Source organism: Agelaius tricolor, unplaced genomic scaffold (genome assembly GCF_023055355.1).
Source record: "Agelaius tricolor isolate 1412-34295 unplaced genomic scaffold, bAgeTri1.0.p SCAF_72, whole genome shotgun sequence".
Classification (NCBI taxonomy): Eukaryota; Metazoa; Chordata; class Aves; order Passeriformes; family Icteridae; genus Agelaius; species Agelaius tricolor.
The window spans coordinates 1,353,505-1,376,911 of record NW_027269332.1 but is presented as its reverse complement, the minus strand read 5'-3'; the positions used below and the strand labels follow the sequence as shown (position 1 = coordinate 1,376,911).

The 23,407-nt window shown below is 41.1% G+C and overlaps 1 protein-coding gene across 1 annotated transcript in view; it reads left to right on the top strand.

Annotated features, from left to right (window-relative positions):
- BCAT1 (branched chain amino acid transaminase 1) overlaps positions 1-22,461 on the top strand; it is a 58,592-nt gene extending 36,131 nt beyond the window's left edge. Inside the window, exons 6-11 of the mRNA XM_071417942.1 lie at positions 1,543-1,706; positions 3,134-3,276; positions 8,068-8,153; positions 9,814-9,954; positions 11,074-11,148; positions 15,153-22,461. Coding sequence (XP_071274043.1) covers positions 1,543-1,706; positions 3,134-3,276; positions 8,068-8,153; positions 9,814-9,954; positions 11,074-11,148; positions 15,153-15,194 — 651 coding nt within the window. The 3' untranslated portion in view covers positions 15,195-22,461. The remainder of the gene's footprint in view (positions 1-1,542; positions 1,707-3,133; positions 3,277-8,067; positions 8,154-9,813; positions 9,955-11,073; positions 11,149-15,152) is intronic.
- The last annotated feature ends 946 nt before the right edge of the window (positions 22,462-23,407 follow it).

The window sequence follows — 23,407 nt, the reverse complement described above, 5'->3', positions numbered from 1 at the left end:
ATTTTGTTATTTCAAGTCATATCTGGACTTAGAAGTTTTTGTAAGATTTTACCCTGTAAATTAAGATGTCTCAGAAGAGACACTTTCATCAGAGCTAAGGACTAGTCCCTCTGTCAATTATTCTTGAAACTGACCTTCTAAGGGGCTCTTTAGCAAATGGCTATTAATGTGTCCTCTCTGAGTTTCATGTGTGAGTCAGTTCTGTAGTGTTGATGAAGAAACAGTTTATTTTATTAAATCCTTCAGGGTTCTTTTTTTTCAGCAGTAGCAGGACAGAAGTGTACAATGGTAGAGCATAGGACAAGGAAGCTAAAGAATGTAGGTTCCAAACTATATAAACTAAACTCCTACAATGTCCCTATCTGTAAGTAGTTACCAAAGTGAGCATTTTACATTTCACATGGGTTCTAGGACTCCATTAATTTGATACTTTTAAACTAGTTACAGATTCTCAGATTAAAGAATCTCCACTCAGTGACCATAAGGTACTGATATTAAAATTGGGGTGTTTACCCCTGGTTTTGCTTTTGGAAATTCTATTGCTCTGAGCTTTGTTTCAGGATAGCCAACCCTTGTGGTCTTTCCACTATGATGTGTTGTTTCCAGGTTGCATGTCCTGCTAGGCTTTTAGAATCAATTTTAGGCTTCTGAATCAATCAGAAAACCAGGCTGCACAATCTTTTGAATGATCACATCAGCAAAAATATCAAGATCTTAGTTAATCGTGTTGGAAGTCTTTCTGAAGCAGCAGGGTAGACAGAAACCAAAGGAACCCTTTCAGCACCTGGAGAACTTTGGCCAGCACCAGACTCCTTTCCTGCACCTTCAAGTATTGATGGTGATGACTTGGAGTGTGAGAAGCCATCTCTCAGAGAGGAGGGGCAGAAAATACTCTAACATTTTTGTTTTTTTCCTGGGCTGTTGTGTGAGCTATTTTTAGCAGGCAAATAATTTTAGCTGTCACTCAGGCATTCAGAGAGTCAGCACTCAGCTCTGGCAATGCCAGCTGGCACTGGACAGTTCTTCTCACTAATGCAACTGACTGTGGTTTCTCCACTGCTGTTACTGCTGTTGTTGCCATTCCTTGCCCCAGAAGGCTTTGTGGGCTTCTGGTGTGATTACTATATTCATGTATTGTATTACATTATATTGTATTGTCTTCTAGTGTATTGCATTCTATTGTATTCTATTATTTTGTATTATATTGTATCATATTCATATAATTGTATAGCACTTTGTTAAGCTGATCTTTGAATTCTCAAAAACTTGAAACTGTTTGAGAGTACTAGAATAGCATATAGATAAATGGAATGGCTGTAAGTGAATGGTGACAGTATATAAAATTAGGGTTGGTGTGTTGCTTGGATAAGGGTAATGTTATTGAAATATTCTTTATTCATTACAGCACTTTGCACTGTCCTGGTAAAAGCACTCTCATGCTGCAGTCCCACTGAGAGCAGTGTTTCAAAAGCTGATGGTGCAGCCACCGATGTTTGAAGGATACCCGTAACTTTGGATTTGTTTGCATTCCTTTATTTTCAGCCTTCCCTTGGAGTGAAGAAGCCAACTAAAGCCCTGCTGTATGTCATTCTGAGCCCTGTGGGCCCTTACTTTGCAAGTGGAACCTTTAATCCAATATCCTTGTGGGCAGATCCAAAATACGTGAGAGCGTGGAAAGGGGGAACAGGAGACTGCAAAGTGGGAGGGTAAGAAAACATCATCCTGCCTTTTCTACACAGCTACCAAAGCAGATTTGGGTTTTAGTGAAGTATCTAATCCAGCAGAAACAGAGGCATTAAATGCAGTAATTAAATAAACAACGTACTACAACAAAGAGTTCAAAATTGTACTTTGCTAATATTATTTTTGCAACTCACTTGCATATTTTTGTTTGAATGTTACAGCCAGTGGTTTTTTTTGCAGCATCTCAAGCTGAGGAAGTGCACCTGGAAGGTGTCCATGTAATACTTTGGCTCTTGCCCTTGCAGCAGTTGACACTGGAGTTAGGCTTTGTGCTGCATCAGCAGTGCAGCAGCCTGCTCTGGCTGCTCACCTCCTTCCTTGCATTGTCCTAGCCAGGAGCTTCTTTGCTAGGCAGGAGTCAGTAGCTGTCAAATGCTGCTCAGCTGAGCTGGTAAAATAATCAGAGGGCAGAAAAATTTCCTTCATTCAAGCTGATGTTCTGAACCTATGCTCTTTTTTTTTCTTTTGTTTGAAGAGATTTTTAAAATGAGATTTTGTTCTTGAAGTTTTAAATGAGGTTTTGTTTTTGAAAGAGACTTTGTTTATGAGATTCTGCTTACTTCTAGAAATATATTGTTTCCTGTGGATCCTTCATACATCAGCTGTGAAAAACAGTAATCTGGAGTCATTACTGACTTGATTTGTGCCCAGAGGTGAGAACTTGGCTTCAGTGTGGTCGGCATTTTTGGAGCTGCTGACTTTGTGTCTAGAAGGTTGTTGAGGGTCAGAAGCAAAAAGGGGTTTTTTCCCCCTCAAAGCAGCAGGCTTTATTCAGTCAGGTTCACTCTGTAGGCAGCATTTAAGAAAAATTTGCTCCTAAAGGATATGGAATTAATCTAGACACAATTGCATTTCCTGAAGATGCTAGTTCTCTTAATATCTTTTATTAGGAAAAAAAACCAGCTCACCTCTGGTGTTATTTGTGCTCCAAGAGTTTAATCTAACATACATCACTGATCTGACATGAGGTAGATTAATTAAAAAAACACCAACCAAAAAAACCCAAGAAAAACACCAAAAAGCCCCAAAACCTGGAGGGGAGTTGTTGCTCTCTCTCCAGGATGCCAACTGCTAAAGAAAGATAAATACTTTCTGAGGGTTTTCAGTTGCAATAATGACAATGTCCAGAATATGGAACAAGAAGTATGTTAATACAATTTGGAAGGATATGTTTGAGTTGTTGGTGCTGTTCAAAGTTTTTGGGTTGTAGGTACAAACAATCTAGTAAAATACCGGTGGAGTATTTCCAGTGAAAATATCCCAGGGACAGGCAGTGGCTGTTGCAGAGCACTTGCTCATGAGGTAGATGTGCCCAAAATCTTGTTTAAATTGCGAAGATGCCCAGCCAGGTACTCATAACTCTTTGGTTTGGTTTTTTTTTTCCCTGAAGGAATTATGGTTCTGCTATTTATGCCCAGCAAGAAGCTCTGGAGTTTGGCTGCCAGCAGGTTTTGTGGCTTTATGGAGAAGATCACCAAATAACTGAAGTTGGAACAATGAATCTGTTTCTCTACTGGATAAATGAAAATGGAGGTATGATGACATAGTGTGAAAACTTTAACAGAACAGATGATTGGGACTGTAATCCACAAAATGAGTGTTATTATGCAGATCATAATATTTTTAATGAAGATGGTTAAACAAAGGAAATGCCCATTCTGAAAATTACTGGGTGGCTGTTATTTGTGAGAGAGGAGATCCTGGAGCAGCTGTGAATGCTGCCTGCTGGTAACAGACTGAACTGCTGGGCTGTCCCCATGCTGAGAAGGGCAGAATTCAGCCCTGCACAAGGTCACACATCAGCCTGGGTGCCAGCAGCATGTTTGGGCTCCAGGAGTGTTGGCTCAGAAGCAGTGCAGACGTGCTAAAAGGCAGCTCAGGGCTGTGCAACTCTTCAGCTCTGTAGCTTTGTGTGTGAGTGGCTCCCATCATCACTTGCTGGCCAGTCAAATATTCCTGAACCATATCCAGAATTTTTGCAGCATCCAATCTGAAACTGTTTTCTTTGAAGAATTTGAAGTTCTGTCCCAGTGGTGGCAGTGAGAGAAACATGTCAGTGAGAGTCAGGTATCAATAATGCTCAAAAGGTGCTTTCAAGATGGATCATCATTCTTTAAGCTATTTTTACCTCTCTCTACCCACAGTCATCTCTGAGCAAGGTATATGCTGATTAAAACTTTTAAAACTATTAAAACTAACTATTAAAACCCATATAGCCAACCATATGGGCATCTCAAAAGCATCATTGGGTATGCAACTATTCAATGCTTGTGATAGCTGCACCTGTTAACTGGTTTGGAAGACTACAGGCAAAAATAAAAGACTTTTCTTCCCTTTTTTTTCCCAAGAAGAAAGAAAATTTCTTCTTGATTAAAAGTCATTTTCTTCTCTCCAAGGAAATGAAGTGTTACTGAATTTTTGCATGGCAGCAGATGCAGGGGTCAGACTGGTTTCATTGTAGTGCCATAGGTACCTTTGTGAACTGTCAGCTTTCTGCAGAAAACAGGCAGCATTTTGTGGGGAAAGCAGTGTGCCTTGGATAATGAAGTGTGGTTGGGATCCAGCTACCTGACTCCTGTCACTATTGAACACAAAATAAAACATCATGCATGCTGGAACTTCCAAGGTAAAAAGAAGAGAAGTTTATTTTCTGACTCCCAACATTTATAGGCCTTCAAAAGTGACAGTAGATTGGAGGATGAAAGTGCCGCCTCTCCAATGACACTGGACAAACCAAACGTCCATCAAATTTCTCCTCCAGAGAGGAATGTAAAACAATAATTATTTACATAAAAGTGCATGAGAAACTTCATTACAAGAATGTAAAAAATCAGAAGAACTTAGAAGAACAAGGCAACAGACTCCCATCTCCAGTTCTGTTGCTTGTTCTTCTGCAAAATCTTTACCATATTTGTAAGAACAGGGACAATAGTCCCTCAGTGCTGTATGAGTCTGCGAAGCTTTATGAATGAAGTGATAAATATTAGACATTTTCTTGTTGTTGCAGCAGCAGTTGATTTGTCAGTGTAGATAGATGGCCAAATTTCTGCCTTGCGGAGCTTAGCTGGAAAAACATGAAAATAGATTTTGGCTCGTTTGTGCCCAGGGAAGGACACTGAAGCAGGGACATAATTAGAATTCAATGTTCTCATTGTACTTGAACCAGGAATATGCTGGAATGGTGCAGCTGCAGCACCGTGCTGTTCCAAGGAGCTGCCAGTCACTGTGCTACCAGCGCAGGGCTGAATGCTGCTATTGTCAGGTGGCTGTAGCAAACTGCTTGTCACTCCTGCCACCCAGGAGGGCTGGCTGCTGGCAGGCCTGTCCTTTCACAGGACATGGGCATTGTCCTCATGGAGCACTTTGCTGTCCCCCAGAGTGCTGAGTAATTTCATTTGTGGGATCTTTGGCTGAGAATCACCCAGTGCCATCACATACCTGCCTGTGCCTTGGCGTGGGGATTTTGAACTGCTTGTCACTGCGTTCTGTCACTTCACAAAGGACACTCACTCAGGCTGTGCTTTGGTTTTGCTGCAGCTGAGAGGGATCAAAAAAAGTGAGGCAGGAGCTGCAGATCATCATCAAAAGAAAATGCCCGTCCTTGTGTGCTCTGAGGTGCTGCTGGGAGCTGAGCTGCTCTCCTTGGTTTATAAGCAGAGGCTTATCCCAGTAAAGCCTGACCTAGAGGACAGCCATGCTTCAGTGGGAGTAGGCTTTCCCTGCAGCCTTTGTGCCTAAAGGTGACATCTTGTCCTGCATGGCAGGAGGAGCCTGAAAAAATACTTTGTTTTTAACATAAAGGGGGGAGTAGGGGAAAAAAACTGCTCAATTTTTGGTAAAGCAGCATGACTTGCTCCATACTGTTCTTGTATTCCCACTGCTGCTCTGAGGCTTATAATATGGCCAAAACTGGTTCCCTGCTATTGCACAAATACCTCATCCTTCAAATCCTATTTATGGTTTATGTTCACTAAGTGAAAAATTTAGTCACCCTACAGTCCCTTCCACATGCCTCTTCAGAGCATGTAACTATCCCAGCAGGCTCTTGACATTGAAACTCACTTCCTCTCACAATGTCTGTTCTTCTGCCTAGAACATAGGCTTGGCTTTTAAAATGCCTTAAAAAACCTTAAAATTTAAACATATGTCCAACCTAAAGATTGCTAGCTATGAAAGCTGTGTGCAGTTTTGAAAAATTCTGTGCCTTCAAAATGATTTGCAAACATTTGGGCTCTGCTTCTATCTTTAATGTTAAGGCACTTTGAATAGTATTTGGGCATTATTTAATATTTGTGTGCTGCAATTGAAATGGTGATTAATGGTCCCCACTTCAAAATTGCATAAATTAAAAAGTAGATCTCTTAAAAGATCCTCTGGAACAATCAGGTAAAATTTAAGGCCAGTTTGCTAAGTGTTCTGTAGTTGGAACATTAGTTGTGCCACTTGTACAATTACAGTACTAACAAAATCAGGATTGCAGCTTCTGTTCTAGTAGAGAGCCCCAGCAACAGAGTGGAGGGGAGAGCAGCAAATGCATGAGGTGGCAGACAAAGCGAAGGATGAAAAAGTAATTGAGGAAAGCAAATTAACAGATGCAAAGGTAGTGATTGCATGACGGAAGAGTTGAAGAAAAGCCTGAGGGAAGCAAGGACAAAGACCAAGGACAAGCTGGTAAAAGAAATTAGGTGTTAATATCAGTGAAAGTGGGGTTCCTGGGTTCTCCTGGATCCTGAAGTTCACTTGGAATGTATCACTTTGGTAAAATACATACTTGGGTGAATTTCTCAGCTTTGTTACAGCCTGGCTAGTCCTGAAGGCATCCCAGGAGTGCAGTCTTACCTGCTCTGTGTTCATAGGCAAAGGTGCAGTTCTGTAACATGGAAGAGCTCATTTAAAAAACCCCTTTAAACACTCTGATGGGATTCTGCTGTTAGAGCAAGCCTACAGCAGGTGTACCAGGGCACTGGGCAGGCAGTACTGCTAGCAGAACAATAACAGGAGGCAGCTGAAGAGAAACCCTGACATTTCCCCTCAAATGCTTTCCTCCTGCTTTCTGCAGCTATACATCAAAATAACTCAGAAAGCAAGTGGAGTGTGTGAGCTCACAGTCTGTTTTTTGGGAGATGGACACACTGATGTCATGTGGAGCCTGCTTTGGCATCAGTTCCCATGGAGGATGAGCTTTGGCATGCCTTGTTGGATGGTGTTACCATCCCTGCCAGATCCCAGGGGAGCAGATGTTCCCTGGCTGGCCCCAGGCTGGGAGGCATCATATGCACACTTCACAAAATTCTACAGAGCAGCCTGCTTGGAACATTTTGAGACTTTCATGTCCTGTCTGCTCAGTGCTGTTTGGCAGCTGGGTTGGCCTGGCACCTTTTCAAACTAGCTCAAATCAATTAATATATGTTACTGAGCTTAAACAGGTCCTGGGCAAGATCTGTGGCAACATCACCAGACAGAGAAGTGTAATCACAATCTTTGGTGGCAAAGTCCACAGTATCTGAAGTTTTCTGTTAAAGAAAGGAGTGTATTAGATTGTGACTGGGTTACAAATGCAGAATTTCAGGTTTGCAGTGTTTAGAATCAGGTGAGCTCTGTGGTTCTTGGAAAGTTTTAAAGTCTTCTTGTGATAGTTGTACCAGAATGAGGACCAGACATGCATCACAAAGTGGAGTGATGCTAGACAGACTCCAAAAAAGGAAACGTTGATATTCCTGACTGTATGAGAAAGAGGAGATGGCTGATGGAATTAGAAGTCAGGGATAGGTTGGAGAATGACACTGGGCTGGTGAAACCAGAGCAGAGCATACAGCCTGTTCTAGGGCAGCATTTCTGTACATTTTGGCATGGCAGGTTACTCCTGTTACTGATGGGTGCATAGATCCTCATAAAAGGAACTTGGAAGCACTGGTAGGATAGTCCAAATGAATGAATCCAGGGGTGGCTGCATTAGAAAGTAACACAGTTGTATGTACAATGCACTGAGGAATAAAACCACCTACAAGGCATTAGGCATGTATATATTCATGTATTATATGTTTCTTCCCTGCCCAAAAGGTGGGGAAGAAACATATTTAATGCATTAATATCTAAAGGTTATAATAAAAGATGAAATGAAGATTCCAAACATTCAGCAGCAACTTGCCTGAACTGAGTATCTGTTAATGTTCATAGAGAACTCTGATAAATGTTGTTGTGGATTGTTTTTTGTGCCAAAGAATCATGGAGTATCCTGAGTTGTTAGGGACTCGTGTTCAGTGTAATAGCAGTAAACTTTTGTTTGTTTGGTTGTTTTTCAACCAGTGCTTTTTTGTTTGGCAGAAAATGAGCTGGCAACGCCACCTTTAGATGGCATCATCCTTCCAGGAGTGACAAGGCAGAGCATTTTGGATCTGGCACGCAGCTGGGTGAGTGTTCTGGAAGTAATGGTTTCAATTGTCATGGTATAACTTCTGCAGAAGTCAACATTTCTGGTGCTCAGTATCCCAAAGTTCAGCTGATTTGGTTAAATCATACAATCATACACCAGTCTGGCTTCATACAAAGGCCTGGGCTGGAGGGGACCTTAAAGGTATCTCATTCCAGCCCCCTGCCATGGTAGGGACACCTTGCACTGTCCCAGGCTGCTCAGAGCCCATCCAGCCTGGCATTGGGAAGCATTTAAAGGCCATCTATTCCAATCTCCCTGCAGGGAGCAGGGGCATCTTCCACTGGATCAGATTGCTCAGAGCTGTGTCTAGCCTGTCAGAAACCCTGCCTTCAAGGGTGTCATCCCTTGGATGTCCCCTCTTCCCTTCAGCCTGTCAGCCCCACCACACAGCTTGGTGCTGCTGACAAAACTTGCTGAGCATGCACTCAGTCCCTTTAATGTAAGGGAGCTCAGGGTGTGCTCATTCAGGGATTCTCAGGAGCATCACCAGAATACCCACACCTGTCACACAGAACAATACCAAGCTTGTTAAAGCAGCTCCATGCAGTATTTAACATGAAAATTCTCATTAAATCCGCTGGTACCAGCACTCAGAGCAAGGAAACAAAGAATTACTGTGCATGACCATGGCTGTACTTCAGTCATCAGCTCATTATTTCTGCATTTAGTTCTCATACTTCCAACCTTGTTTCTCCTAACAAGCATGCAGCCTGCCCAGCCATAGTCTTGTAGTCATCTGTCTGGTCCCTGTTCCTGTTCTCTAGTGCAGCAATCCAAGAGCTTATTTGGACACTTGAGACTGGATCATGTCTTGAAATGCAGAAACTCTGCCTTGCTGTGTGCGAAGGTTTTATTGCAGCCTGGGTAAGGATGCTGCACAGCCAGAGGCACATCAAGCCCAGGATCCTGTCTCCTGGATTTGGCTGGGATTATGCTCAGAGTGGGATAACAGGAATACCATGTACATGAAATAAAAGTTGCTAAGTCTGACATTTATTTTTTTTCTTGAAACACATCCCTTCAATTGATTCCTATGTACACTTCAACCCTTGTAGAAGGTAAAACACTACCAGAATTAAGACTGCAGTGCAAATGGCTTCACTCATACCTGTAGTACAGTTATTTTTTGTATGTGATAGCTGTGTGCAGGCTGCAGCGGAACGTTTTACTAGGGATTAAAAAGGTACCTAAATTGGCCTGGCAGGTGAGATTAATCAACAGAATGTATCTTGCTTAGGAATTGTCTGAGAGTGGGATGCAAATTGAGATAATTGAGTAATTTTTGGACAAACTTTAACATGCTAGAGACCATGAATAGAGAGATCCAGTGTCCCATAACAATTCTTCTTTGTTATTCCCTAATGTGATACTGATACTCTGCACCAAACCAGAGGGAAGTGCCACTTGATGATCAGCATTGCATCTGGCAGGCCACTGGCATCTTTGTAGGGTATTCTTTTGATGAAAATCTGTTTTGTGTGACACTGGCATGTTTGAAAAGATCACAAAATCAGAGTCAAAACTTGACTTATTGTCACTAGGCTAAAAGTCCTATTGGAAATGTTTCGGAAAACAAAATCTGTAAAGGGTTTTTTTTTAACTTTTTCCCATTTTTATGGTTGCTGCTTCTTGTGCAGGGAGAATTCAAAGTGTCTGAGCGATACATCACCATGAGTGACCTGACAGCTGCCTTGGAAAAGAACAGGGTGAAGGAGATGTTTGGTGCTGGAACAGCCTGCATTGTATGTCCCATCTCTAAAATTTTATATAAGGGCAAGGTAAGGAAATATCTCCTTTTTTTACCCCTTTCCTTCTTTCTTCTGAATTTTATCACAGTTAATTGCAACTGAAAGCCAAAACCAAGGGAGATAGAAAAGGTGCACTGCCTGGAAGGCTGAACAGTGTCAGTGTGTTGTTTCCCAAGTGAGTTACTGGTTGTCAGAAGGGAGCTTCCCCTCTTGTCTTCTGGGGTTTTTCCTAATAGCTGAAAATATAAAATCTCAAGTTCCGGGAAGGCAAAAGAAAACACTAGTTCCCAGCCTGTTTTCAAATGTAGAAAAAGACATTCTTCCACATTTCTTTTACTCATTATTTTTTGCTAAGGTACCTGGGAAGGGTGAGGAGAGAAAAGACTTTTACAGGGAACCAAACTTCTGAGCCACTGCTGCCCTTCCTTCTTGGGTTTCTCTCTTGTTCACCCTCCTTACAGGGATCCCAGCTGCCTTCACCTCCTGCTTACCATGTGGGAGATTTCTCCTTCACAGGTGGAATTCCCCAGGCTAAGCTGGTTTGGGGTTATTTAGTCAGCACGAAGTTAGTTCAGAGCACATGGGGCAGTGCAGCTGCATAAAGGGTTGTGCTTTGTCTGCTGAACATGATAAGTACAGTAAATGTCTGTTAGGTGATACTTCCTGAATGAATAAAGTAGAATAAATGTATTGATATTACCTGGTGCTAAGATAATATGAGACATGGAGGTGCTGAGTGAGAGGTACTGTAAATATAAGTGTTGTATTTCTACACCATATACCTTGAAATGAAATGCTGTATATAATGTTACCTCTCTTGCCTGCACAATATTCCCTCTAATGTGGACAGATCTCTTGGAAGGCTTAGGTCAGCCTTTCTTGAACAGGAGCATAAGAGTTTAACTCTCTAACTTTTCACTGGCTTAGCACCACCCTCCTGTTTACAAAAAAACAACTAAAAACCCAACACAAAACCCCAAACTAACCACCCTTTTCTACTCATAAGGGGGGGCTAGCCAGCATGATAAATATTTATTAAAACTTCTGGCAAACATAAGGTATTCATATATGTAAAGCTATAAAGAATAACATGTAATAACATGTTACTGTCTTTCTCTCCCCTTCTCCCTCTCCTTTGTTCCATGCCAGCACTTGGACATCCCAACCATGGAGAATGGGCCTGAGGTAACAACCCGTTTCCTGAATAAGCTAACTGATATCCAGGTAAGGTGTTTCCTCCTCTATAACCAGGTAGAATAATAAAAGGTGAAGGTTTGAATGGAGTGGAAAATAACATTTTTGGTAGTGCTGCTATAGATGGTATTATATAATAATGTAGACCCTTTGTCTAGTGTGATTATTCTGCCAATTTTCTTTCCTTGAAAAAGTATGGTAGAGATGAGAGGGAAAAAGACACTATACTTCATCTTGGAAGCTGGGTAAGAGTTGCAAGATATTACTGTTATCAGTGAAATCTAATAGTGTTGTTAGAGGTTGCTTTTTAGGGGAAGAAGACAGGATTATGAAGCATCTGAACCACAATCACAAATGAGTACAGGTTAATCACTGAGGCAGTTAAACACTCACTGGGAACAGCCAGCTCATCACCATTTCCATTTCTCATTATCTTTCCAATCACACGGTCACTGTTCATTCTTAAAGCACTTCCCTCCTCTATCATGTGCTAAATATCAAAGTCTGTTTGGAGTCTGTGCTTTGTCTCCATGTCTGGGCATTTCAGGAACCTTTTCAGGTGAAGTCAGTGAGCAGCAGCCCTTTTAATAAAGTTTCCTGGGTTTTTTTCCCTTATTTAGTGTAGTTCATGGTGTGGGGTTTTGGGGATAGGAGAAGAGCTTGGCAAGTTACAAAGCCCCTTTATTTAAGATCTTATAGCAGTTGCTTGGCAGTATTGCCAGGATTTCTTCAAATTGACTCTGATGGTTTCCGTTCTACATTTTTGGCTCCAAGTGTTCTTAGATTTGCCACTGAAATTTTTATGTTCCTGCCAGTAGTCTGTGTCTTTCTCCCTTGAGACAGTGAGCAGTGGAAGACAAAGGTATCCAGCCTTTTCCCTGAGGGTCCTTCTGTGCCCTCCCTGCTCACAGAGGGTCAGAATGGTTCAGGCTGGAAGGGCCCACCAGGGTCATCTGGTGCCAGCTCCAGCAGGGTCATCCCAGAGCACATGGCCCAGGATTGTGTCCAGTTTTGGAATATCCCCAGTGAGAGAGACTCCACACTCTCGCTGGATAATCTGTCCAGGGCTCAGTCCCTGCACAATAAACAAGTTCTTCCTCATCTTCAGGTGGAACTTCCTGGGCATCACTTCCTGCCCATTGCCTCTTGCCTTATCACCCTGGTGTTCCACCACCAGCCAAGGCTCAGGAGGAGGCTGAAAAAGTGTGGATTGTTGCTAAGCATTATCTTTCTGGGGCCTTTTCACTTTGCTTGCCTGTTGATGTGGACCTTTTCACCTTTCAGCTGTGCACCTAGTCTGTGTTCATCAGTTACATGCCAGGAGTAAATTTGTTACTCCTGGTAAATGCTGGACTATTATGTCTATGCTTAATTCTGGGTTCTCTTCCTTCTTTAAAAAAATCAGGAGAGTTAGAAGACATAATCATTGAAAACCATTTTAAAAATCATTGATTTTAAAGAGATTGGTGGTTGATTCCCCATTAAGAGTCAATCAGTGGTTGCTGGTTGTGTTTCTGCACATTTCTATCTGTAGGGGGCTGGGTTTATATAGTCCATCAGAAGGACTTGATGTTTCACACAAAACAATGCTGTGACACAAAAAATGGACTACATAATAACCTTAACCTGTTAGAGGAGAATCTTTGACCAAGAACTTCTATATTCTCTACCAGGAGGAAAAAACAACAGATCTCTTTGCGTTATCACTGGATTATTGTCGAGTCATTTGGACAATCTGAGGCTGTAATTCCAAAGAATCTTCCAGTTTTGAAGCATAAAGTGCAATAGAAATAGCAGTCATATACAGCTTTGGTCTCTATGCTGATCTGCTGCCTGAACTGGGGCACTGTATCCATTTCATGTTGAACCATGGGAATTTTTTAAAAAGTGGAAATTCTCAACACCACCACATCCTGCATGTGAACCTGTGACCAAAGGTGCAGGCTCCATAATCCAGTGTGGTCATACCAGTTCCCTTGTGCAGAGTGCATGCTGCTTTTATTATTTCCATATTCTCTTCATTGTTGTGTTTCCAAGTCTGGTTTCATGCTGCTCTCCTGCAAGTCTGCCCTATTCATTGGGATGTCTGTAGATGTGAGCAGCTGCTCAGTGGAACCAGAGCTGGAGTGACAAATTAGAACCTCATGGGCAGAACTGATTCAATTTCTCATGCCACTTGAGAGAGACAGTGGTTGCACTGCAATGCACATTTCCCTTCCTGTCACTGAATGGATATCATGTTACCAAAGCCTGATAAAGACTTCAAATTAAAGAACATACATTATATAAATTAATGGTGTGCTTATGAATGAATTAGTAACAGTACACTCTTCCATAGGTGCTTGAGTTGGTAGATTTAGGGGTGAGGTTCTTTTTTCTGGGAATACACTCACTGAAACACCACTCATGTTTCTGTGGGTTTGCATCCATGCTTTGAGAATAAACAAGCTTTTGCTGTGTCCTTTTGAGACATGGATTAAGCTGCAGCTTGGAAGAGATGGGTAGAAAATAAGATACAGTGCTTATGCTACATGTTACTAAATACATTTAAACACTGCAGGCAAGACAGCAGAGAAGAGACATTTAATCAAAGCCCCTTTCTTTCTCTGGGCAGTGAAAAACAACCAGGAAAGGACCATGTATGTGGTAATTTTTACAATAAAACAACCTGGAGGTGGTGGACAGTGGAAGAGGGACTGGATTTACTAGCCTGAGATCACAAAGCCCTTGACAGAATTTTAAATGGAAGCTAAATCTGCTTTTATTTGCAGAAAGAAATTATTTTCATTGTGGTATTGCAGCTTCATTCCCCTCTTAATTCTGGGAGCAGGTGCAAATTCTAGTCAAATGGCAACTCAGACTGGTCCCTACCACAATTTCTTTATTGGAGCCTTGGGGATGATACTGTTGCCTAAAGATGACAAAATTTATAGATAACTGCAGCTGCAGAAAAGGAGCAGCAGAATTAATAATGAAAAGACAAAGTAGATGTGATAATTTTGAAGGTCAGTTAGAGCCTTGCCTGCTGGAGTAAGGGGTAAAACACAAACCCACTGAACACCATTCCTTTGTGGATCTGGAAGTGTGTTTCTTCTGGCTCATCCTGATTTGGAGCTATTGTCTTTTCCCTGCTTTAGTGACCTGTTATCACTTTTCCTGCTGATGCAGAACCTGTATTGGAGGAACTTCCTTTTTTCCACTCTGGAGAAATTAACTCATCTTTTTAGCCTACCTAAAGCCTCTAAAATTAGTTTTCATTTTCTTGGCTGAAGGTGTTTTCAAGCTCCCTGAGTACTACACTCTAAGGGAAGGGATTCCCATCTGCTGCTGCCCCTCCACCTCTGAATTATTTACCTGCTTGAGCCCTGTGTGTGTTTTGGGGTCTCTCTGGAGCATTGTTTACAGGACTTCTGACAGAGCTTTAGAACATAGAACCAGTCTAGCTGTCAGAAATGCTGCCTTGGGGCTGAATGCTCCCCTGGGAGTGGATATGGCTGCATGCCATAGGTTGCCTTCATTTCTGCCTAGTGATCCCATTTGTTTGTGTACAGAAAGACAACTTGTTTCATTTTGGATTACAATTCTCCCTAATTGTACTCTGTGGTATTTGTGATGGTTTTATTTCACGTTCAATCAGAATGCTGTAATAAAAAGCCACCTTGACAATAAAAAGAAATAAAATGAAATGTGTTTGTTTATTGGAGCTTGAGCAGGGGCATACTTCTGAGTGAATTAGTGAGCAGGCCTCAGGGAGTACCTGCATTAAACTGATGGAAGTGAAGCAGGGCTGTTCTGTGTCATCTGTACTGAGTATCAGCTCTGCTCCTTCCTAAACCAGCTATTGTAATATGGGTAAAGCAAGCTGTCTTTAGTCTGTGCCCAAATCAAAGGCAAGTAAAGGCATAAAAAATAATGTAAACTACTATCAGAGCAGTGAAAATGAACATTTCTGAGGATATACCTAAGAAGTTATTATAAACATACACTGATTCTTCTAACTTTTTTTCTTAAACTTCATTTTTTCTTTGTTTCAGTACGGAAGAGAAGAGAGCGACTGGGCAATGCTGGTGTCATGAAGGTGGCAGAGTCCAGAGCCTCCAGACAGACCTGACATCTGAACAGTGACAAATTCTGTAGCTGCCAGTGTGTAGCATAGTCCCAGTATCAATTTGCTCCCCAGGATGATTGTTTCCACAAGCTGGCAAACGTGAACACAATCATTTTGATTTCTACTGTAATCCTCTTGGTAGAAGCCTGTCTTCTTTGTAGAGGTGCTAAATGTTAGCAATAGAACTTTCCCAATGGTTTTCTTAGTGCCTCCTTATATACAGTCTGGAAACTTGTAAAATGCTCTTCAACTGCTCTTCAGTTTGGTTTGTTTACTGCCTCCACCAGCAGAGGATGTTGCCTGTTAGCTGCCCACAGGGTTCTGTTGACATTATTCTGCCTTTTGCTCTATGTTTGGGAAACAAATTTAGCCATACACTCCATCCTTTCATACTCTGCTGCTATGGGAGATTCCTGAGTTTGCATAGCCTGGCAGATGCCCTCCTACTCTGTCCAATAACTCTCCAATAACCTTTAGCCCAAAATCCTGCAGGATGGTCCCTGTTGGCCTCTTGCCCTTCCCTCTGTGGGGATTTGCAGTGCCTGCTTGGGCAGTGCATTCCTCTCTGGGAGTTGAGTACATCCTCCTAGACATGATCTAAAAGGCTGTGTCAGGCTTTTAAAAATGAGATAAAAATTCCCCTTTTGCCTACCAGAGCTGGGCTCTGCAGACACAGTGTTGCCTTCCAGGTGAGTGTCTAGAAAACTGAGATTAGACAGCTTTGGCTGTGAATATTGAACCATTCTTCACAGCAAGCAAACCTTTGGATGGAGGAATTTCTTCCATCACCCACTCACGTAATTTAGATCAGAAAAATGTTTTCCTTGTCCCTTTCACCTACTTGCTGTATCCAGCCTTCATTGCCATGTGTACTGTAGAAGGGCCTTCCTGTTAAGGAGCAAGCAGTGTTGTCAGCAGAACATGTCTGGAAGGAAAGAGGCTTCATTCAAACCCTGGTCTCATGGTTAAGCAGATAATTCATAGCATGCTGCTTTCTCACATGCAGCCTTGATTCTTTGGAAGCAATACAGAGCATGTAGCCCACAGTTGGGGAAGTAACTCCTGCAAATGTTCACCAGCGACCATCCTGTAATATTTATTAGCTCTCTCCTTCTGCACACAGCTTTGTTGAACAGCTTTAAGATACCTCTTGCCAAAAAGGATAACCATATTCTGTATCAATGTTCCAAAGTGCTACTTCAGTATAAAACTGGTGGAACTTTATTGACACTTTATTGGAGTCCTGTAAGAAGTAAAAGTGAAACATTTCTTGTTCTAGTTTGCAGTAGAGATACACCAGTATTAAGGGAAACATTTAGCACTTTAATTTTTTTAAGACCAACAGTATCTCTCCATGCTTAATAAGTCTTTTGTAGTTACTGGCATTTGTTAACATAGTTTAAAAAGGTAAAATATAATTTCTAGTGGACCATCCATGCCTTATGCAGCTGTTAAAGAGCAGCCTTATGGCTTCCTGTTCATTTTTGGTCACCTTTTCAAGATCCCTCCTTAGCCATCACTTTCTTCTGCTCCTTCAGATGATTTTTCCTGTCTTTGACTGCAGTCCAGTCTGATCTTTTAATGAAGAACAGTTGAAGGTTCTCTCTGCAATGTAACTATTGTTAAAAATTGATGGATAATTTTTTCTTTAGTCTACAACTGCAAGCACAAAATGTTGTTTCACTCACAGTAGCCATAGTGTTGTGACATTTGAATTTGTATCCTCTGCTGGTCTTAGTTCAGTATCTTGCTGTGTGTTATAAGCTGCTGGTAGTCTTTTATTTAATTAGTAGTCTTTCCTTTTATTTAATTAGATGGCTGTAATATAAACATGGGGAATATGTCAAAGTGCAGCATGGGGTAGAGAGTTTTATGCAATGAGACCAGTATTGAAATTTAAGAGTGCCTTTAACCAGAGTGTGGAGTGGAGCTCTCTGAAGATGATGTAATGAGCAGCCATTTGTGGCTTACTGGTACTGAACAATCTATTCCTTCCCTTAAGTTCATCTTTGATTTATCAGCAAATGGAAAAGTGAAAATATCTTAAGTTCAGATGCATGGCAAAGTGATTGTGCAATACCTGAACATCACAGCATTGACAGAGCTGATTAATGATACCACATATCAGAAATCCCCATGAAGGCCTCAGTATACCAGCAGCAATCTATTCACTAGGCAGAATGAATAAGGACCAGTTAGAAAAATTACTTTACTGAAATGTAAACCTGGAAGTTGTTAAATTGTTCAAGTTGTTAAATCAGTTGCAAGTTATTTAACATGAAACAGGTGGTTTCATTTGTTGCATTTTGCACTGTTTCCTGCACTGACCAGAGAGACACCTCTGTTATTTCTGCTAATGGAGACTCAAAGTGAGGAGAGTTGATGGTGGAATGACCCACAGAAATAACTTGTCTTTTCTCCCAGGGAAGAATGAAAACGTGGAGTGTGTGTGTGTTAATTGTTGTCTTTAACATCTTGGTTAATTGCCTTGCTCTGTCTGTGTCAGCTCAAGGCTGTGCTTGTTTCCAACCAGGGGAATAGGTTTTAGATTTTAAACTTTGAAACCTAAAGAAGAGAGCTGATGGGTCAGTATATAGTACAGGAAATTCTTGTGTTGTTGCATGCTGTCCTACTCTGAATTCTGGCAGTGCGTTTTATCCCATTAACCAAAGGAAAGAAATAACATGTGTAAATAACAATCAGTATTTGATATTGCATTCTCCTTGTTTTCAGTTGTAAAATTTAGGAGGGAGCTGTGGTATTCCCTGAGCTAGTAACAGATTGTAAAAGAACATCTGCACATCTTTTCTCCATGTGCCCTATTTGTTTAATTGCAACAGATTTACATAGAAAGAGTATGGTACATCATAACTAGGCAATTATCCATTCTTCATCACTTAGTTATGGTTCTGGTAATTGATCATTTAAGACATAAGATAGTCTAACATTAGGAAAATTTGAAACTGTTCAAAAAAGATCAACAAATTAATACTGTTGTGTGATATTTGCATAATTGGCTGCAATTATTTAATGTTTAATTGGGTTGATCAAATGAGATTCAGCCTTTCACATGCTTACGTTTTACAAACACTGGTACTTTAAAATGATAATACTGAAATCTAATTTTCATATGTTCTTTCTTCTCTGCATTCTTTTGATTATTATTTTCAGTATTGAGTGTGTCCTTAATTTTCGGTTTGGTTCTCATGATTCATGACTAGGAAAAAAGTCCTTCAAATAACAGAATTTTCATGAAATTGGCATTTCATACAAGCTGTTCTGGTGCCAAGAATTATGGCTTCAGCAACTGGTATTACTTAACCAGATTGTTAACTGCAGTGAAGGCAAATTCATTGAAAATTGGCAGGGACAGAGCCAGGTGAGGATGCTGATAAAGGTTCCTGGGGTAGATAACCTGTTCAGTCCAGAGCAGGGCAAAGCAAACAGGATTTTTCTGGGTATAGAAGGGAAGACTGGTAAGACACAAGCAAGGTAGTGAGATCTCTCTGCCCAGCCATTGTTTATACCTGTTCAACTGTCTCAAGCCAAAATCAGTTACCAGCCACTCCTCCTCTTTGTACATAACATCTTGTTGGGTTTTCCTAATTCAACATAGAGATATCATGGATCCCTTCCTGTGTACTTAGTTTTATTATTTATCCTCAGGCATGAAGAATGGTAATTTGGAAAAATGTGATACTTAAAAGTCATTTGGAGTGCAAGTTATTTGAAATGTCTGTCTTCCAAGAGGTAGACAGAAAACCAGCCGGGGCTGATCTCAGAGCTGCTTAATTAGAGGAGGAGCCCTCTTGAATTCAGTGGCCTCTCCAAAACAATCTGCATCATCCCAGCAGGTTCCTGAGGGTCAGCTGTCAGTGCCTTGCTCTGGGTAGAGCACAGAGAGGTGCAGAGCTGGTGGCACAGCCTGGCACTCTGGTACACTGCCTTTCTCTGCATGGCATCCACCCTGCTGAGGGTAAATGTCAATGTTCTGGTGGCAGGCTGATGTCCTGAGAGGTGGCAGCTGGAAATGATAGCTGAGCATGCCCCGAGACAGTTGTTACCCTGGTCCTTGCTGGCTTTCTCTTCCTTTCACACAGACTTGCCCCCCTTTTTCCCCAGCCTGCTATTGTTGTCTCATATCTAGAAGGGACTGTTTGAGCAAATTTGCATTCTTCTTGCTTTTAGCAGTAGTGACAGTTAAAAAAAAGGCAGTTTTTTCATATTCCAGCTGTTGAGGGGATCAGATTTGTGCTTTACCACCAGGACATGTAATCCTGAACAGACTTTGTGACCCTGGGCAAGTTACCTGAATTATTTCTGGCTGCAGAGCAGTAGTAGTACCACTTATACCACTTCTAACTCTAATCCAAACTTTTGCTTTAAAACTTGTTTCATTACATATCAAATTAAGCTTTCCAGAAAAAGCTTTTTAAGTAACAAGAAATATGCCATGTAAAGTCCAGTATTTCAAGGATTACATTAGAATACACTAACTTGGTCATGCAGAGAAGAATGTTATTTAAATGAAAAATACATTCAAGGTTTGCTGCGTAGAGCCATAAATATGAAACAAATGTAGTTCAGAATATAAAAATTAGCATGCAGAATGATCTTAACAAGAGAACTTCATCTCAGACTGGGCTATCCTATTGGAAAAATGCTTGAAGGAATCCTGACACCTCTCAGTGTAAAGTCATGAGCATGGGACTTAAAGGTGCACTTGGTCATGTAGCACTGAGACCTCTTTATCCATCATATCCAAAAAAATTGCTGAACTGCAATGCTTACCAGTTTGGGAATGTGAAAGACCTGTGTTTTACTGTATTTTGTCTCTAACCTCCAGATGTGGAAAAATAATTCATAGGTCCTAAATCATTTAAGCTCGAAAACTTCTGATAAGTTGTGTTTTTAGCCATTAGAGCAGAAGAGAACACTGGCATTGCATTGGTGAAAAATATTGTTGTAGCAGTCCACCTGTCCATGCCTTGCTGTGAGCATGATTCTTATTAGTAGGAATTCCAGGATATTTTCTCTGTGCAAAATCTGAGTGCCATCTATAGTACAGATACATATATTGGCAATATACTGGCCAATATATCCCCAGCTCCATAAACAAAACTAACTTGGCCATTACCTTGAGCTAGAACAGTCAGGCACATTGGGACCTAGCAGATGAGGAGCAAAACTAAATTACAACAGTAAATAGATTTGAAATAAGATCAGTCAGTAGATTTGGAATTAAGTTTTGGAATTAGTAGCTCAAATACTAACAGAAATCTCATTAATCACACTAGCAAGGCTAACCCAAATATATTAAAACACTATTTTGGGCACACCCGAATATACTAAAAGAATAATGGTAATTATATTCACCAGTAGTAACAGCATGCTTCTCTCTGAACATGAATTTATACTCTTCGCTTATCTTAAAATTTAATTTATCATATCTGAATTTTACCACAATCCTGCATTTTCGTGCCATGCTTTAAAAAAAAAAAACAAAGTCTCTTAAATTTCATGTTCACCTTAAGGAAGATTTAAGACCTTGATTTAAAATTTTAAAGCCTTTAAAATACCTGCTGGGTAAAGCTAAAGTAGAAACAGGGAAGACAACTTTGTGCAAGCATTTGACTAGTGTTCCAAATGGTTTACCAGCACTGGCCATTTTTGGTTTTTACCAAAGAGGTATGCAGGGAATAGTTGATAAAATAAGTTTATTGCTTGTTTCCTAAGTAAGAGTTGGGGAAGTTTCTAAGAGCTGGTTCTCTTAACACTAACTCTGTATAGTTCCTGATTCTGTCAGGCTTAGAGCAGTCGTTTCAGGTGGAGATAGAGGAGCTCAGTAGCTTTTCTCAGGCAGTTCTTGCAGAAACAGATTTTCTGTCCTTTTACGATCAAAGTGATCGAGGTGTGAACATGGAATATTTTAAACTTTGCACCTTTTTATAAAACTTTTGTTTTTCATTTTAGAGTTCTGATACAGTGTTGCTGAACTGTTGTCTTACACTATCACATTGCAGTAGCGTAAACATTTTTATTCTTTCTGTAATCACTTTCTTTGTGTATGCCAAACCCCCTGGTCACTGTGATTTGGTCACCACTAGAATTGTGATCGTTTTGGGTGAAATAACTGCGCCCTGCTTGTGCTAAACTGAGTGCTGGCAGCAAAGGCCAGAGCAGTGAGTGGAGTCTGCTGTGTCAGGGAGAGGCATGGCAGGAGCAAGAGTGAAAATGAAAATAGCCTTCAGGGCTAGTAAGGCAGGAGGGCAGCAGCACATCACAGCCCCTCTTGCTCAGTCCACTGAGGGACCACCACAACTCTAGCAGGATCAGAGACTGATGTTGGGATTTAAGTTGGTATTAATGCTCTTCACTTGCTCAAACACCTCCATTGTGCCTACATTTTCAGCTTGGGCCCCTGTATCTTCACCAAAAGCTGCAACACCTTTATATCTTGTAAAGCAGTGGAATATTTGGTCAAACAGCTGATGCTCCATACCCTCTAACAGGTCACTGGTGGATTCTCTCCCATCATTTGTATTAAGCCCAGTGGTGGACTGGAGCTGCAAGTAGGAGACAAACACATCATTAACACTATTTCCTCGTCCAGAATGTTCACAAAGGGTGGATCTGTTCCCTTTGTCTCCTGGGAAGGTGGCCTGGACTCACCTTGGGCATTGGGTGACAAAATGCAGAATGTTCTTTGCCACAAAGTTACAGTTTCATCTGAAGCTATTTACAGACAATTTCTGTAGGAAAGCCAGAAGTCCCAATCTACCTGACCTTTGAAGCATTTAGGAGGGTGCAGAAGTGGTTACTGCAATTGGAGTGGGAAATTAGCAGCTTAGGGAGGGAGAAGTAAACACCTCTGAAGGGTCTCTGTCTCAAATGCTGAAAGTTAACTTGGTATTTTACAAGAATCTGAAGCATATAAAAGCAGTAAAGGACAGATGTGTGAAAAAGTACTGGATAAACTAAAGGAAACTCTACCTCATTCTTCTCTAAAGGTTTTTAGAAGCACAATTAAGAGCTCCTAATGGCATTGTTACATAGTGACCATCTGGCATGAAAGAAGCACTATATTTGTGTGTCTGTACTTCCTGTAAGAACTGTATTTTGCTGGCATTAGAAACAGTCTATACTATTTGCAGTTTTCCTTCATCAAATCTGTATTCAAATGTTCTGTATTCAAATTCAATGTTTCTGTCTCCAATAAAGGAATTTAATTGGCACCTGTTTGTGGCACGTTATGAAATCATTGGTGTTGAGTGCAGCTAACAAAGTGTAATTATCTCAGAGATGGGAGCTGCTATGAAATAAATTCTTGAAGGCTGGACTAAAAGAAAAAATAAAATCTGGATGAAGTGTGTCATGTAAGAACAGCAAAGCAAGGCTGAAGTGGCAGACATGCACCTACCCTGCCAAGCCTGGAGGCTGAGCCAGTTCTCTCACTTACAGTAAAATGCTGGACAAATTAAGCAGCAAAAGTACCTACCTGCTAACCATGCAGGAGTTTTTAATATGCCAGGAGTGTGTAGCAGTGATTGAATGCAGCTCCCATTCTCAGGATTTGGGGCTGATGAAGTCAAGGGAGAGAATGCCAGAAAACAGCTTTGTACTTGAAGCACTTACTTCACAGGGCATTTTTGAACAGTCATTACTCCCAAATATTTTAACCAGTGGGGAGCTTTTTGAAGATGGAAAGTACTGAAAGTGAGTGTCATTAAAATCTTGACATTTGCCATGTGTGGTGGCTCTATTTACAAAAAAACTTTACATATTCCCTCTTTCCAGGGAAGGGAATGCTGTAATTAAAGGTAGTGCTGATCCATGCTGTGGTAAATTAAGCATCAGGGTACATTTTCCACCTGGATTGATTCTCAGTGACTCCAGAGAAAGCTGGCATGGACACAGGACACTTTAAGGAAGCTGTAGATAGGTAAGTACTGAGAGTTATTAATTACTGCTGGGAGAATGACCTTAGCATGTCAGAATCTGACTTTTTTCCTGTGTCTTGCCCTTTCCCCCTTTCATCCTGAGGGAACCTTTCTAAACTGTAACTCCAGCTTGAACTCCAGCTTTCAAACCTCACCTATCCCAAGCAGTAATAAGTTGACTGATCATACAAGGTGCTCAGTGGGCTTCAGGGACCTTTTTTAAAAGACTTTTTGTTTTTCC